General features: G+C 40.6%; 1 protein-coding gene across 1 annotated transcript in view; it reads left to right on the top strand.

Annotated features, from left to right (window-relative positions):
- The window catches only part of LOC121511398 (multiple epidermal growth factor-like domains protein 11), a 181855-nt gene that overhangs the window by 132407 nt on the left and 34254 nt on the right, over window positions 1–15194 (top strand). Inside the window, exon 13 of the mRNA XM_041790064.1 lies at window positions 11865–12011. Within this exon, the coding sequence (XP_041645998.1) occupies window positions 11865–12011 (147 nt within the window). The remainder of the gene's footprint in view (window positions 1–11864; window positions 12012–15194) is intronic.

The following is a 15194-nucleotide window of genomic DNA, read 5'->3' as shown; positions in this document are numbered from 1 at the left end:
TTTTGCCACTTCTTTTTGACACTTCTATCCTGCTTTTTGCAATTGTTTCCCTTTTTTTGCCTTCTTTGCCACTTTCTCCCCATTAAAGCTGCCTTTTGCAATTAAATGCCACCTATTTCCCATTTTGCCACTCTTTGATGTGTTTTGCCAATTTTAGTCACCTTTCATTCATTTTTACCACTGTTTTGCCACTTTTGGACCATTTTTGCCACTTTTCTCTTGGTGTTCGCTGCTTTTGGCCAATTTTTTCCACTTCTTTTTGTCACTTTTCACCCATTTTTGACACTTTTATCCTGTTTTTACAATTTTTTGCCCCTTGTTGCCTATTTTTGCCACTTCTCCCCCAGTAAAGCTGCCTTTTGCAGTAAAATTGCACTTAATGCCCATTTTTCTCACCTTTTTGATGATTTTTGCCACCTTTTTGGCACTTTTTGGCCATATTTGCCCCCTGTAACTCTTTTTTTGCCACTTTTCCCTCAGTGTTTGCCCCTTTTTGTCTATTTTTGCCACTTCTCGCCCATTTAAGCTGCCTTTTGCAGTAAAATTCCACTTAATGCCCATTTTTCCTACCTTTTGTCAGATTATTGCCACTTTTGGACAATTTTTCGCCACCTTTATCTTATTGTTTTGTCACTTCCCACGTATTTTGCCATATTCTGCCCTTTTTCACCACTTTTCTCCCTTGCCACCTTTAACTTATTTTAATCGCCACTTTTCACCTCTTAGATTGTGGCTTTTGCAAATGTATTTTTCAACAGTTTGGCTCTGTGGCTGAGTAACACTGCTCTAGACTACCAGACTATTAGATACTACACTGAGCATCTGCAGGCTCTTCAGGAGATTGTGAAGAAGTTTCCATCTGTGAACTACCAGGTCTTCAGATACATCATCACACATCTCAATAGGGTCAGCCAGCACAGTACCAGACCAAGACCGCCCTGATGATGACCTATAACCTCTCCATCTGCTTCTGGATGATGCTGATGCTGATGCTGATGCTGATGCTGATGCTGATGCGGCCTGACTTTGAGAACAAAGACAGGCTCTCCACCACCAAGCTGAAGCAGGCCGTCATTGAATCCTTCATCGTGCAGATCGACTACTTCTTCCTCGGTGGCGAGGTGGCCGAGAGCCCGGCTAGTCTAGTCTAATATTATAATCTTCTGAATACACACCCTCAAAGAGTGGTCCAGACCATGAGACCACATCCCTGCTGTTTGTAAACCAGGTGAAGATTCCAGACATGAGACCTCACTGACAGTCACAGGATCAGTCAGGACTTTAGCAGAAAAACAGACATGGAGGAGGACGGAGTGATAAAGAACACAGCATCAGTTTTACTGACAGGATGGCATTGACCAGGGGTGTCAAACTCAAGGCCTCTGGGCCAAAGCCGGCCTGTGGCACAGTTGTACCTGTCCCGTCAAATCATGTGATTTTTTTATTATAACTGGCCCACTGATCTGCAGATTTCCTCCAGCTTAAAAATATAAAAAAAAACAGAAGGAAAGAAAAAGTTAAAATAATTAGATAAAAAGTCAGGAATGTGGGAAAATAAAATTCTGTTTTCATTTTATATTCTTGATTTTGCATCTCACAGTTATCAGGCCAATTTATGGTTGTGACTTTTTATTTCATACTTTGACCTTTTCAATTCACATTTTTGACTTTTCTCTTAATTTTTAACTTTTTTGATCAGTTTTAAAATTTGTTAGCAATATTTTGACCTTTTAACTCATAATTTAATTTTTTTTCTCACGTTTTGACCTTTTGAGCCCCTTACTTTGACTTTTATCTCATAATTTGGCTTTTTGTATACTCTATTTTAAATTTTAAGTAATATTTTGATCTGTGAAACTCAAAATTTATTTTTTTCTCAGTTTTTGACATTTTTAACCAATGATTTTGAAATGTATCTCCTATTTTGACCTCTAAAACTCATGATTTCAAATTTTTATCTCATTTTTCAACCCTTGAAAATCATGATTTAAACTTTCTTTGCTTTTTAAAAACATGATTTTGACTTTAAATGCCTTTTGAGCTAATAAGTTTGAATTGTAATCTAAGATTTTGAGCCTTTAAACTTACTATTTTCACTTTTTAAAATCTGAAAATTATTTATCATCAGTGCTAGGGGTTATTCCCCCATAATTCATTGCTGGTGAAATGAGGTTGACAGGTTACGGTTAAATGTTGGCCTCTTTCAGCCCTCAGGTTGGACCCAAATTCAGAATTCGACCCCTGCTGTGATTGAATTTGATACCCTGCTATAGACAGTTTATTTTCTGTTTCCATGTTTGTAGAAGTATGCAGTATCTGGTTGGTCATGCTGCTGGTCTCACTCTCATTGTTATTCAGGTTTTCATTCTAAGGAGCCAGATATAACAAAAACATCAGATATGATCATTAGATTCCACACTGAGAGCATTAAAGCAGCAGTATGGACACCGGCATGGTTTGGACAAATATTCAGCCACAACCCTAGAATCAGAATACCATCACTAAAGTATGTTCGCCATGCTCCAGTGTGTAGCCTCAGGTATTTCAGTTTTTACATATAAAACAGTGAATGAGAATTAGTCCTGTCAGACTGAAATAAAGATTTTATTTCACTGAAATAAATGATCGTGTTTATCTTAGACTTCATGCAGCTGTCTCATTTTCTCCTCCTGTCATTTTCTCTGCTTCCAGTGGTTAAAAAAAACTCCATGAGAAGAATTGAACAGTTTGCAGAGTAATTTTTCTTTGAAAATGATGCACACAAGAAAGTGTACAGAGAATAAAGTAAGCTGTGATCTGTCAGAGACCGCAGGTGAGGAATAAAGGGTAAATTCGCCACACTTTAAAGGCTTTCTTCACGTTGTCTTATGAGATTTAATACCTCATGTCAGCGGTCACTATTTCAAAAACACTCATTCAGTAATGCTAGGGTCACTGCTGTGGAAAGCTGCTAATAATGTGAAAGGTAAAGTCTGATTCCAGCTGTGGTTCAGTCCTCAGCCCTGTTAACAGTACCGTTTAAGCCAGGATATCTACTAAGAAATGTCTTTTAGTTTTAGTCACATTTTAGTCACTCCCACCCTTTTTAGTTTTAGTCTAGATTTAGTCCAAGCATTTATTCTCTTGTCTAAATCTGGAACCAAATCATGGTAGTGTGTTCTCGGCACTTTGTCAAACCTGGGGTCCTTGCTTTCTACAGCTGAGAGACAGAATAGATACAGATTAATTGTTTTTGGAAAGATTTACCCACAGTGGAGAAATGTCATGGATTCTGAATGTCAGAAATGTCAAAAACTAAATTACATTTTAGTCTAGTTTTAGTCATCTTGACAAAAACTAAATAAATGCTGCAGAGGTGGGGAGAGGTGATCCCCTCTCTGTGCCAGCTGTGGAGGTGGTAAAAGAGGCAGCGGCGGTGGCGGGGGGGATACAGAACTGTGTGTGCATGTCTGACTGTGAGCTCAGCTCCTGCTGTGCTCGCTGCAAAGCTGTTGGCATTTATAGACGTGGTATCAGTAAAAATGCTGTTTCATCCCTGATGGCAAAGCTTCATTACTGCTGCTGCACGAACTCACCACGAAAGCATCTTTTGACAGCGTCACGTTACTGGTGCAACACTGAATGACTCCACTAGAAGACAGGAAAGACCCTCATTAGGTCTCCAGGTGAACTAGTCAGATTCATTTAGACCCTACTGGTGAACTAGAGAACCTTAAAATGATGATTAGTTAACTAGAACACCCCTCTAAGACTGAGTGGGTGCTGGCTGTGTGACAGCTCCATCCGGACCAGGCACAGGAGTTCAGGCCCAACCACAGAAGTTCCTGGGCCCCTCGTAGGACCAATGAAAAGGGCCCTCTCAGATGTCTTTTAATGATATCAGCACATTTATCGTCAGTGTTAGCCTCCTGGCTAGCAGTGGCCTTGGCCTGGCTCTGATCAGCTTTGAAGCTGAAGTAGAAACACGTTTGTTGTGTTGGGATCATAGTCACCTTTTCCAGAATCCTGAATCTTTCAGGTCCTAGCAGCTTTACAAAGTCAAGCATTAACTAAAAGTTCCGTTCCATGGGTCAGCTCATGACGGTACATTTTAAAGCAGTCCACAATATCTGAAGCACCAAAAAAGAAACCGCTGTTTTTGTTCCTTTAAATCAGTTTGAAGTACTTTAGCTTAAACATGATATGTTGTTATTGCTTAAAGAAAGGATGGACCATGTTTTTGCTAGCCTTCATGCCCCCCCCATGGGGCTGGGCCCCTGACAGCTTTTTCATTATTCCCCTTTATCAGGGTGTCAAACTCAATCACAGCAGGGGCCAAATTCTGAATTAAGGTCTAACCTGAGGGCCTAACAGGGTCCACATTTAACCAAACTTTTAACCTCAGTTTTACCAGTAATAAGATATGGTGAAAAAATGAGCACTGATGATAAATGATTTTAAGATCTAAAAAGTCAAAATGATTAGTTCAAACCTATTAGTTCAAAAGGTCAAAACAGGACCTTGTTAACATAATGCTTTTGAAAGGCAAATATGTATGAAAAGAGAAAGTCCCAATCATGTTTTTAAGGCAAATATATGACTAAGAATTTAAAATAATGCACCTATAAGGTCAAATATGAGATAAAAAGTTGAAATTATAAACTGAAAAAGCCCAAATTATCAGGTAAGCTCAAAATTATAAGTTCAAATGATCAAAATATGAGATAAAAAGTCAAAATTATAAATGTAAATGGTCAAAATATAAAATAAAAGTCCAAATAATAGGTTGAAGTCATAATTGTGCAATGCAGAATTGAAAATATGATATGAAAACAAATGAATTCTTTTTTTATCTGATTATTTTTACTCTTTATTTTTTTCACATTTTTATGACTTAAGGATGTGAGATATCATCAGTGTTAAGTTTACATTTTAATACTGAAGGAAATCTGCAGAGCTCATACTTTAGGGCCAGTTAGAAGAATGTAATATGATCTTGTGGACCAGGTGTAACTGCACCATGGGCCGGATCGGCCCCCGGGCCATGAGTTTGACACCCCTGCACTATATCATCCCCCCTACTGCCCATGTGTTTGCTGCATCTCTCTGCCATCACAGCCCTGTGTTTCCCTGTATTTCTGACTTCAGTAAAGACATTTCCATCACTGTTTTTCTCCCTGAGCTTTGTTCCGGTCATGTTCAGGTTCCTTTTGTTGTTTCGGCTCATCAGAAACAATCTTATTTACATTTGGAGTAGTGCGTGAATTCAGTCACTGTCTTCTGAGGAGAGAGGTGGTAGCTACGGTCGGTTTAGTGGAAGTAGCTCCTGTCCTGTAAACTATGGCTGCTGATGGAGAGATCAGCGTGGATGCAGCTACAGCAGCAGTCTGATCAGAAGTGGACGTTTCTTTATTGGAAAGCAAAGAACCAGACTGAAAGACTGTCTTGGTCTTAGAGATGTTTGAGCTCTTCACCTAAACGGCTTCAGTGAGAGTAAAGTCTCTGCCCTTTTCTCTATGTGTTGTTTCCTGGTGGATGTGAAATATGTGCCGTGACATGGATGAGTGTCTATCCACCTGTCAGATCAGGACTGGGGCATGGCTGTATTTGTAAATCTTCTCTCAGGTTTTGGGAGGTGGAATAAAATCAGTCTGTGATTATTAAACGTGCTTCTGAGGGATCAAACCGAGACGTTTCACATCTGGGAACAGAACAAAGAGAAAGCTGAATGTTTCTGTATAATTTAATATTTTTCCCTGCGATGTCCCGTCAGCTGCACGTGTGAGCACTGAACACAGCACCCTTTCTTTGGAGAAAAGCATTGTGGGAAGATAAAGTCCATCAACGGCACATTGGAAATGGCTGCTGTTTTTAAATTCAGTGAGAGAGAACATTCAGGAAGGAGGAGAGAATTAGGATGGAGACTGATTTAAAGATCACATTTTATTTTACATGTGTGATAATGAATTAAATTTATTCACATAGATGATGTGATACTGAATTATTGTCAGAGTCTCTTTGGCGCTTGAACTCCACAAGGACATAGCGTCATCAAAGGGTGTCTGCCCTGAGCAGGATCTACCCCCCCGTGGAGTCCAGACACTGGTGGTGGTGGTGATGGCTGAAGAAGTCGTCTTAGTCCATCTGAACAATGGACTTGTAGACTTGGTGGTGATGGGGAGGAGGAGGGTCGCTCAGAACACCGCCATGAATGAACTGATGAAGGAGAAAGCCAGATTTAAAAGGGGCAGCAGTGATATGATAGGCTAACAATGAGGGAGTGGAGCAGCGCTATTGGACAGGTGTGACCAGGTGATGTGAACAGCTGATTATGATGTGGCAGAGAGCATAAAGGAGGGAGATAGTGCAGGCATGAACTACTAAACCAGCGTGGAGAATACAGTCTTCCTGACTGCACTTACGCTAAGCTTCATTTAGTTTTTGGAGTGATAAAAAGGTCAAATACCAGAGCTGAGAGAGAAAGCTCAGTAACATTTCTACATTTTGGTAGCCTCCAGGTCAGCTGCAAATACCAAGAAAATGTAAACAGAGGAAATCTTGATCAAACCTGACAGGAAACGATGAGAAACAGAACAAAATCTGTAATTATCTTTGATAATCATACACTATATATTGCCAAAAGTATTCACTCACCCATCCAAATAATGTAAATCAGGTGTTCCAGTCACTTCCATGTCCACAGGTGTATAAAATCATCCCCTAGGCATGCAGACTGTTTCTACAAACATTAGTGAAAGAATGGCTCGCTCTCAGGAGCTCAGTGAATTCCAGCGTGGTACTGTGATAGGATGCCACCTGTGCAACAAGACCAGTGGGGAAATTTCCTGGCTTCTAAATATTCCACAGTCAGCTGTCAGTGGTATTATAACAAAGTGGAAGCCATTGGGAACGACAGCAACTCAGCCACCAAGTGGTAGGCCACGTAAAATGATGGAGCAGGGTCAGAGGATGCTGAGGTCATAGTGCAGAGGTCTCCAACTTTCTGCAGAGTCAATGCTACAGACCTCCAAACTTCATGTGACCTTCAGATTAGCTCAAGAACAGTGGTAGAGAGCTTCATGAATGGGTTTCCATGGTAACAGCTGCATCCAAGCCATACATCACCAAGTGCAATGCAAAGCGTGGGATGCAGTGGTGTAAAGCACGCCACCACTGGACTCTAGAGCCGTGGAGACGCCTTCTCTGGAGTGACCAATCGCACTTCTCCATCTGGTAATCTGATGGATGAGTCTGGGTTTGGCGGTTGCCAGGAGAACGGTTCTTGTCTGACTGCATTGTGCCAAGTGTAAAGTTTGGTGGAGGGGGATTATGGTGTGGGCTTGTTTTTCAGGAGCTGGGCTTGGCCCCTTAGTTCCAGTCAAAGGAACTCTGAATGCTTCAGCATACCAAGAGATTTGGGGATGGCCCCTTCCTGTTCCAACATGACTGTGCACCAGTGCACAAAGCAAGCTCCATAAAGACATGGATGAGAGAGTTTGGTGTGGATCAACTTGACTGGCCTGCACAGAGTCCTGACCTCAACCCCATAGAACACCTTTGGGATGAATTAGAGCGGAGACTGAGAGCCAGGCCTTCTCATCCAACATCAATGTGTGACCTCACAAATGTGCTGCTGGAAGAATGGTCAAAAATTCCCATAAACACACTCCTAAACCTTGTGGAAAGCCTTCCCAGAAGAGTTGAAGCTGTTATAGCTGCAAAGGGTGGACCGACAACATATTAAACTCTATGGATTAAGAATGGGATGTCACTTAAGTTCATATGCCAGTCAATACAGGTGAGCCAATACTTTTGGCAATATAGTGTAAATGTACGAAATTATAAACATATATGTCTGTAACGATTGCTGTAAAAATCGTATGCATCATTAATTCTATATTTATTTAGATATAAGAGTTGCTGTGAGCATCATAGACAGTTCATTCAGAAAGAGTCTCTATTGGCTGAAGTTCTGTTGAGCTGACTGAGTTTACTGTTTGCATTTGAGTTTGAAAATATAAAGGATATAATTGATTGTGATGACAGATATATATTCTTCCACACATTAAATTTTAAATAATTAGAATTAATAAATTAAAACTAAAACCTGTCCCTCTGGCAGAAATAATCAGATAAATGTGGCCCTGTCAGTGTCTAAAGATGTCCGTTCCTGATGGAGACATACAAAAATAATAATTCAGCAAAACAACTGTGAAGAATAACGTGAAAATGGTGGAACTGTACTGGAACTTTCTGTGTAAATTCTGCTGAATAAAGAGATGTTAGGAACTACAAAGACATAAACATGACGTTAGCTCACACAGAGATGGACTAGCCCGACTTTCACGTCAGGATCACATGACTGCAGACAAGCTAAAGAAACGCATCCTTTTCCTGCTGCACATCCATCAACCTTCTTCCTGATTTCCACCAACTTTATCTGGAGAATTGTGTGTTTATTGCATTTGTTGGCTCCTGCTTGGCTCAGATCTTCTGTTCAGAGGAAGTCTCTAATTATCTGCAGACAGACGGAGGGATGTTCTGTATTTACTCTGCCTCCTCTCTGTGTTTTTACAGACCTACAGTAAATGTGATGGAGGATTATTCCTGCATGTGTCAGAGTGTAACTGGGAGTGGATGTAAAGTCAGTCTCCTGTGTGCTGCAGTGTCAGACCGTCTCCTGCGAGCAGAGAGCGCTCTGATCCGTTCTGCACGCCGGCGCACACTCAACCACACACATGCAAGAGTGATGAAAGAGCGAGACACTCCATCCCCTGATTAAAGGCCCAAAGTCTGAGCAGGATTTGGGGGAATTCGGGCTATTTCCTTAAATGTTTGTTCATATGAAGAGACATTTTTAAATGCAAACATTTTATATGAGAATTCAGGAAAACATTACAGCAACAGTTTGATCTTTAAGATGAGAGCATGTGAAATATTCCTCACAGACTGCAGCCTGGGAAATGTGCTCTCTCCTGTGTTTTTCTTTATTTCTTTCATTTTTAGCACAGCATCATATTTATATATTTATTCTTTACTCAGTGATTATAAAGATACACACATTTTTCAGAACATGTAGAGAAACTTCAGAGTAAAAACGTGATTTAACATCGTCAGTTAGAGCAGTGGTTCAGCCCGCGACCCCCAAAATAAAGGTGCCAGAGACCGGGGACCCCCACTGGACCCGCAAGTGGCTGATTACAGACATGAGCATTCTACAATAGTCATGTGCAGACAAGGCTGCCCATCAGAGGGAAAACTGGAGAACTTTCTGGGACCCAGCCAAACTGGGGGCCCATGGATGTCAACTAAATCATGGTCCATTATAAAGTTAAGCTGTGATATCCATATCCTATATTTAACCTCTCTTATCAAATATCTTTTTTAAAAATTATTTTATGCTTTAGTATTTACCAGCGTTGAGCCAAACTGTTAAAAAATACCTTTGCAAGATCCACAATCTAAGTGGTGAAAAGTGGCAAAAACAGCTTAAGTAGCATTAAAAATAAAATAAAGGTTGGAAAAATGGTCAAAAAGCAGCAAAAATGTGTGAAAAGGGGCAAAAATGGGAAGAAAAATGGAAGAAAGGACAGAAAATAGCAAAAATGGGTGAGAAGCAACAAAAAATGAGTTACAGGTGGCAAAAATGGTCCAAAAGTGGCAAAAATTGACTAAAAAAATTGACTTTAATGGACAAAAAGCAATCAAGAGTGGCAAAAAATAGGAAACAAGTGGTATTTAGTGGCAAACAGTAGCTTAAATGGGCATAAATGTGACAAAGGGCAAAAGTGGGATAAAATTGGCAAAAAGAATTTGCAAAAAAAAAAAAAGAAACAAGTGGTATTTAATGGAAAAGCTTAAATGGGTGAAAAGTGGCAAAAAAAATGTGAAAAGGGTCAAAAAAGTTTCTTTGTAAGGTTTTCAGGGGCATTATATCTAAAATTAAGACATCAAAGAGCTACGAATAGTCACAAAAGAGCCACAGGTGGAAGAAGGGACAGAAAACAGCAAAAATGGGTGAGGGGTGACAAAAAAATGAGTTACAGGTGGCAAAAATGGTCCAAAAGTGGCAAAAACTTGACAAAAATGAATGGAAATTGACTTTAGTGGACAAAAAGCAGTCAAGAGTGGAAAAAAATAGGAAACAAGTGGTATTTAGTGGCAAAAAATAGGTGAAAAGACATGGGGAAAATTGCAAAAAGAAGTGGCAAAAATGGGCAAAAACAGGAAATAATTAGTATTCAATAGCAAAAAGTAGCTTAAATGGGCAGTAGAAAAACAAACACAAGGAGCACAAGAAACCTAGGTAACTCAAAATTAACACATCAAAACCCAAAATCATGGCAGTGGAAAGGGTTAAAATGGACAAAAATGGGTTTAGAGTGGCAAAAGTGTGTTAAAATTGGCAAAGACAGGTGTGAACATTAGTGAAAATATGACAAAAATGGTTCCAAAACTCATTCTGATGCAAACAGTTAATGATAAGCTCCATTCAGGTTTAGACTGAGAGGATGTCTCTGATGTTGTGCAGGTATTTGGTCAATAAAGTACTTAGATCTGGTCTGGGATGGTCCTGCCTTAGCTGTCCTGTTACTAATATTGTTCCAGAGCACGCTTCTGCATGTGCAAAGACCACACAGTAGGGGGCAGTATGTCTGTGCAACGTTTTTGTCACTTTTTCAGGTTTGTTAGTTTGCAGCCTGATGCTACAGTAAATACAACATTTTTATTCTGATTAATCTACACTCAGTACTCCATCATAATTCATGGGAAATAGAATTTTAGACATTTTTTCAAATAAAAAACTGAAATATCACATCGGCATCAGTACTCAGAGCCTTTGAAACAACACTGTGAATTTACCTGCAGAGCTCAGAGACAGGATTGATGACAGGCACAGATCTGGGGAAGGCTACAGAAACATTTCTGCTAGTCTGAAGGTTCCTAAGAGAACAGTGGCCTCCAGAATTCTCACATGAAGAAGTTTGGACCAATCAGGACTCTTCTAGAGCTGGTCACCTGACCAAACAGAGCAGGGGAAGAGGGGTCTTAGTGAGAGAGGAGCCCAAGAACCTAACGGTTACTGACTGAGCTCCAGACAGAGATATGAAACATACGTGACACTGGTTGAAGAGGGGGAGAGTGAACGTTACACAGTTGATCCATTTCTGAAGAAAGCTGTTTCCCTCTGTCTTCTTTTCATGATCAGACCATCTCTGGTCACTGACTCGCTCTGATAACCTCTCAGTAAACTCTCCTGTCTGCACCGCTCACCTCTGGATTTCCAGGTTCACTCATGCACCCAGTCAGAGCAAAGGATTTGATTGGCTGAGGAGCATCACATGACGATCCCTATCATAAAATCAAGAAAAGCTGTGTTGTTATGGCCGGCCCTTACATGACCTTGGCTGTAATGCGGAGCCACAGTTTGACTCCTGGTGCTTCTTAAAGGAAAAACGGTGGTCGGATATTCAAAAGTCAGCCAGCTCCTGGATGTTTCTTAACAGTAGATGAACTCAGAGCTGGCTTGGGTCTTTTCCAGTACAGACGGTTGGCAGTCTGCTGCTTTTACAGAGACACAGAGAAGTTTAGTCTCTCATATCCATCATCCTCCTCCTTACATCTCCCTCCCTCCCCTTCCCTCCTGCTGCCTCTGTACCTGCTCAGGTGTTTAAATGTCTTTGCTAACATTCTCTCATCTTTTTACATCACTCACTCTCCTTTTCTGCCCTCAGTGAAACCTCTGAAACTTATGGAGAGTCAGTTTGACTTCACTTAGCAGCTGGGTACTGAAGAACAAAGGCTCCTACTTCATCATACACTCAGACTGGCTGTGTTACTGTGTTACTGTGTGGGGGTGTGTGTGTGTGTGTGTTCATGTGCAGGTGTTCACTGTGACAGCGTGTGTGAAGAAGGTCGATGGGGGCCGAACTGCTCCTACAGCTGCACCTGTATGAACGGAGGCTCCTGCTCCCCTGAGGATGGCACATGTGCGTGCGCTCCGGGCTACAGAGGCACCAACTGCAGACGAAGTAAGACGCTGAAGCTCTGCCGCGGTGGCTGCAGGGCAGTGATGGAAGAATTACACTAATTCTGTAACTTCTGCAGTATTTTGAAATTTAATTTAACTTTGATGCATATGGAGAGTTATATAACTCCAAATACTTCTCTGAAGGGCTTTTGGTTTTATGGAATATTTGCAAATTTGTGCAACAGAGTTTTTAATCTGCACACCAGAGGCTCGTACATTTGGTTCTCTGCTCTGTAAATCTGAGCTTCGTGTGATCACACACAGGCTTGAAGTTTGATCTTGTGGAAACATGGGCTTCTTGATGCATGATTTAAACTTCTCTTTAACCTGACATCACAATGTGTCCAATTAAAAAACACTGAATGGTTGTTATAGGTAAAAGTTGTTTTTATTTTGGATGTTACACTCAACTACAAGCCACAATTCCAGAAAGCTGGGACACTGTGAAAAATGTAAATAAAATCAGAATTTAATGACTGTCAAATCTCATAAACCCATATTTTATTCAAAGTAGAACATAAACAACATATCAGATGTTAAACTGAGACGTTTTTCATGAAATTATTAGCTCATTTCGAATTTGATGGCAGCAGCACATCTCAAAAAAGTAGGTCGAGGGCAGCAAACGCTGGAAAAGTAAGTGGTACTAATAAAAAAAACAGACGGAGGCACATTTTGCAACTACTTAGGTCAACCCTATAGATAAGCATCTCCATTTTTGATTGGCGGTAGATTTGAAACCGGATAAGATGGATCAATCATTGTTTTTGCATATAAAACCTGAGGAGTTACACTAACATTTCACTCACTCACCATGTTTCACAGCACTTTTTCGTTGCAGTGATGGGTTTGTAAAAATACAAAATAACATGCACATAACAAAAATCTTTATAAATGAGACCACGGGTATTTGCAGCACTTCCTTCGTTGAAATAAACATCATCACGTTGTGGACATGACCTGTTACATGATTCTTAAGTGTCCCTACCTCATACACTCCCCACCCCAACAACAGGAAGTGGCCTATTTTCCCGGAAGTTGTGTTTTTTCCACGGAATACATTGAAGAACTTAGCCTGCACACATACTCACCCTTGCTCTTATTTCAGCCCTACTTTTTTACAAAAACACTCAGACACACAACCCACACACACCAGACATCATCACACACACACCTTTGACACACTTCCACACATATGTAGTTATGGATTTGCAAAAACCCTGGTCATGCTGAACAGTTTTAGAGCTGGCACGAGGTTTTCTAACTAATTACAGTGTTGGATGAAGAGTCCAACTACTCATCTGGCTCGGTTTTTTTACAGGTTACAAAATTGACTATATCTCAAAAAGCAAGTTACTTACAGACTCCAAATAAATTTCCTGTGGTCCCAAAGGATATTGAACAACTTTTTACGTTTACAAATTTGAGGGATACAGCTGTGCAATTTCTGTATTTTGAAATATATGTGAAAAAAACAAGAACAATTTTCATTTTTTTAGGTTTATTGCACTTTTAAGCAATTGCTTGTAGTAGATAAGACATAATTCAATACATATTATTAAAACTTGGGATATAAGGGTTATATTGATGTAAAGCAAACAAACATACTCCCAAAAATGGTACTACAGTATGTAAAAATGTAAGAATATGTCCTGGCAGACTTGCACAATGGTAGGTTTTAAAGGGTTAATCATCAACAGGTCAGTAACATGACTGGGTATATAAGGAGCATTTTAGAGAGGCAGAGTCCCTCAGAAGTAAAGATGGGCAGAGGTTCACCAATCTGTGAAAAACTGAGTCTAAAATTTTTCTCCATGTAAAATTGCTCAGACATTAAATCCCTCCATCTCCAGTCCATGATATCATCAACAGGATATTATGGAGAAATCTCTGAGAGCAAGGGACAAGGCTGAAGGGGCCCTCAGGGGCCACTGCATTAAAAACAGGCGTGATTCTGTATCTGAAATCTCTGCCTGGGCTCAGGAACATTCCAGAAATCATTGTCTGCCAACACAGTTGGCCGTGCCATCCACAAATGAAAGTTAAAGCTGGATCATGGAGAGAAGAAGCCATATGTGAACAGGATCCAGAAACACCGCCGTCTTCTCTGGACCAAAGCTCATTTAACATGGACTGAGGAGACATGGAAAACTGTTCTGTGGTCAGAGGAAACCACAGACGCCGTGTCCTGTGAACTAAAGAGGAGAGGGAGCATCCAGCTTGTTCTCCTGGCTCAGTTCTAAAGCCTGCATCTCTGATGGTATGGGGTTGCATTAGTGCCTATGGCGTGGGCAGCTCTAACATCTGAAAAGGAACTTTCAATGCTGAGAAGTAGAGAGAGGTTTTAGAGCAACATATGCTCCCATCCAGACAACGTCTCTGTCAGGGAAGACTATTTCAGCAAGATGATGCAAAACCACATACCACATCCATCACAACAGCATGCCTTCACAGGAGGAGAGTCCAGGTCCTGAACTGGTCTGCATGAGTCCAGACCTTTCACCGATAGAAAACATTTGAAAAAAATCCAGCAAAGAAGACCCAGGACTGTTGAGCAGCTCGAATCCTACACCAGACAAGAATGGGACAACATTCCTCTCCCATCAGCTGGTCTTCTCACTTCCCAGATGTTTACAGACTGTTGTTAAAAGAAGATGGTAACCATGGCCCTGTCCCTACTTTTTTGAGATTTTTTTGCTGCCATCAAATTCAAAATGAGCTAATGTTATCATGAAATGTTAAAATGTCTCGGTTTAACATCTGATATGTTGTTTGTGTTTTACTGAGAATCAAATATGGGGTTATGAGATTTGACAATAATTGATTTCTTATTTTGTTTTTACTTTATAGCAACCCAACTTTTTGGGAATTGGAGTTGTAAATAGACATAAGACTTATTTTTCATTGGATGTTTGTGTTGGTCATGAACTGATTAATCCTGAGCTTCCAGACCAGCATTTCTAGTCCCTCTGTGTTCGTCCGCTCAGATCTAAATCTGATCGTTTGGTCTGCAGCTGCTGCCAATGTCTGATGAACACAGGGACTCCCTGCTGTTTTCCTCTGCCTCTCTCTGTACCAGAATGATAAATTTCAGGACTTTGAGTGCACAGTTTAGGTAATTATCTTCATTAGTAAAAGCGTGTAGTGTGAGAGGAGTAGCAGAGCGGCCTGCATGGCTCACAGG

Source organism: Cheilinus undulatus, linkage group 1 (assembly GCF_018320785.1).
Source record: "Cheilinus undulatus linkage group 1, ASM1832078v1, whole genome shotgun sequence".
Lineage (NCBI taxonomy): Eukaryota > Metazoa > Chordata > Actinopteri > Labriformes > Labridae > Cheilinus > Cheilinus undulatus.
This window is presented reverse-complemented; position numbering and strand designations above follow the sequence as displayed.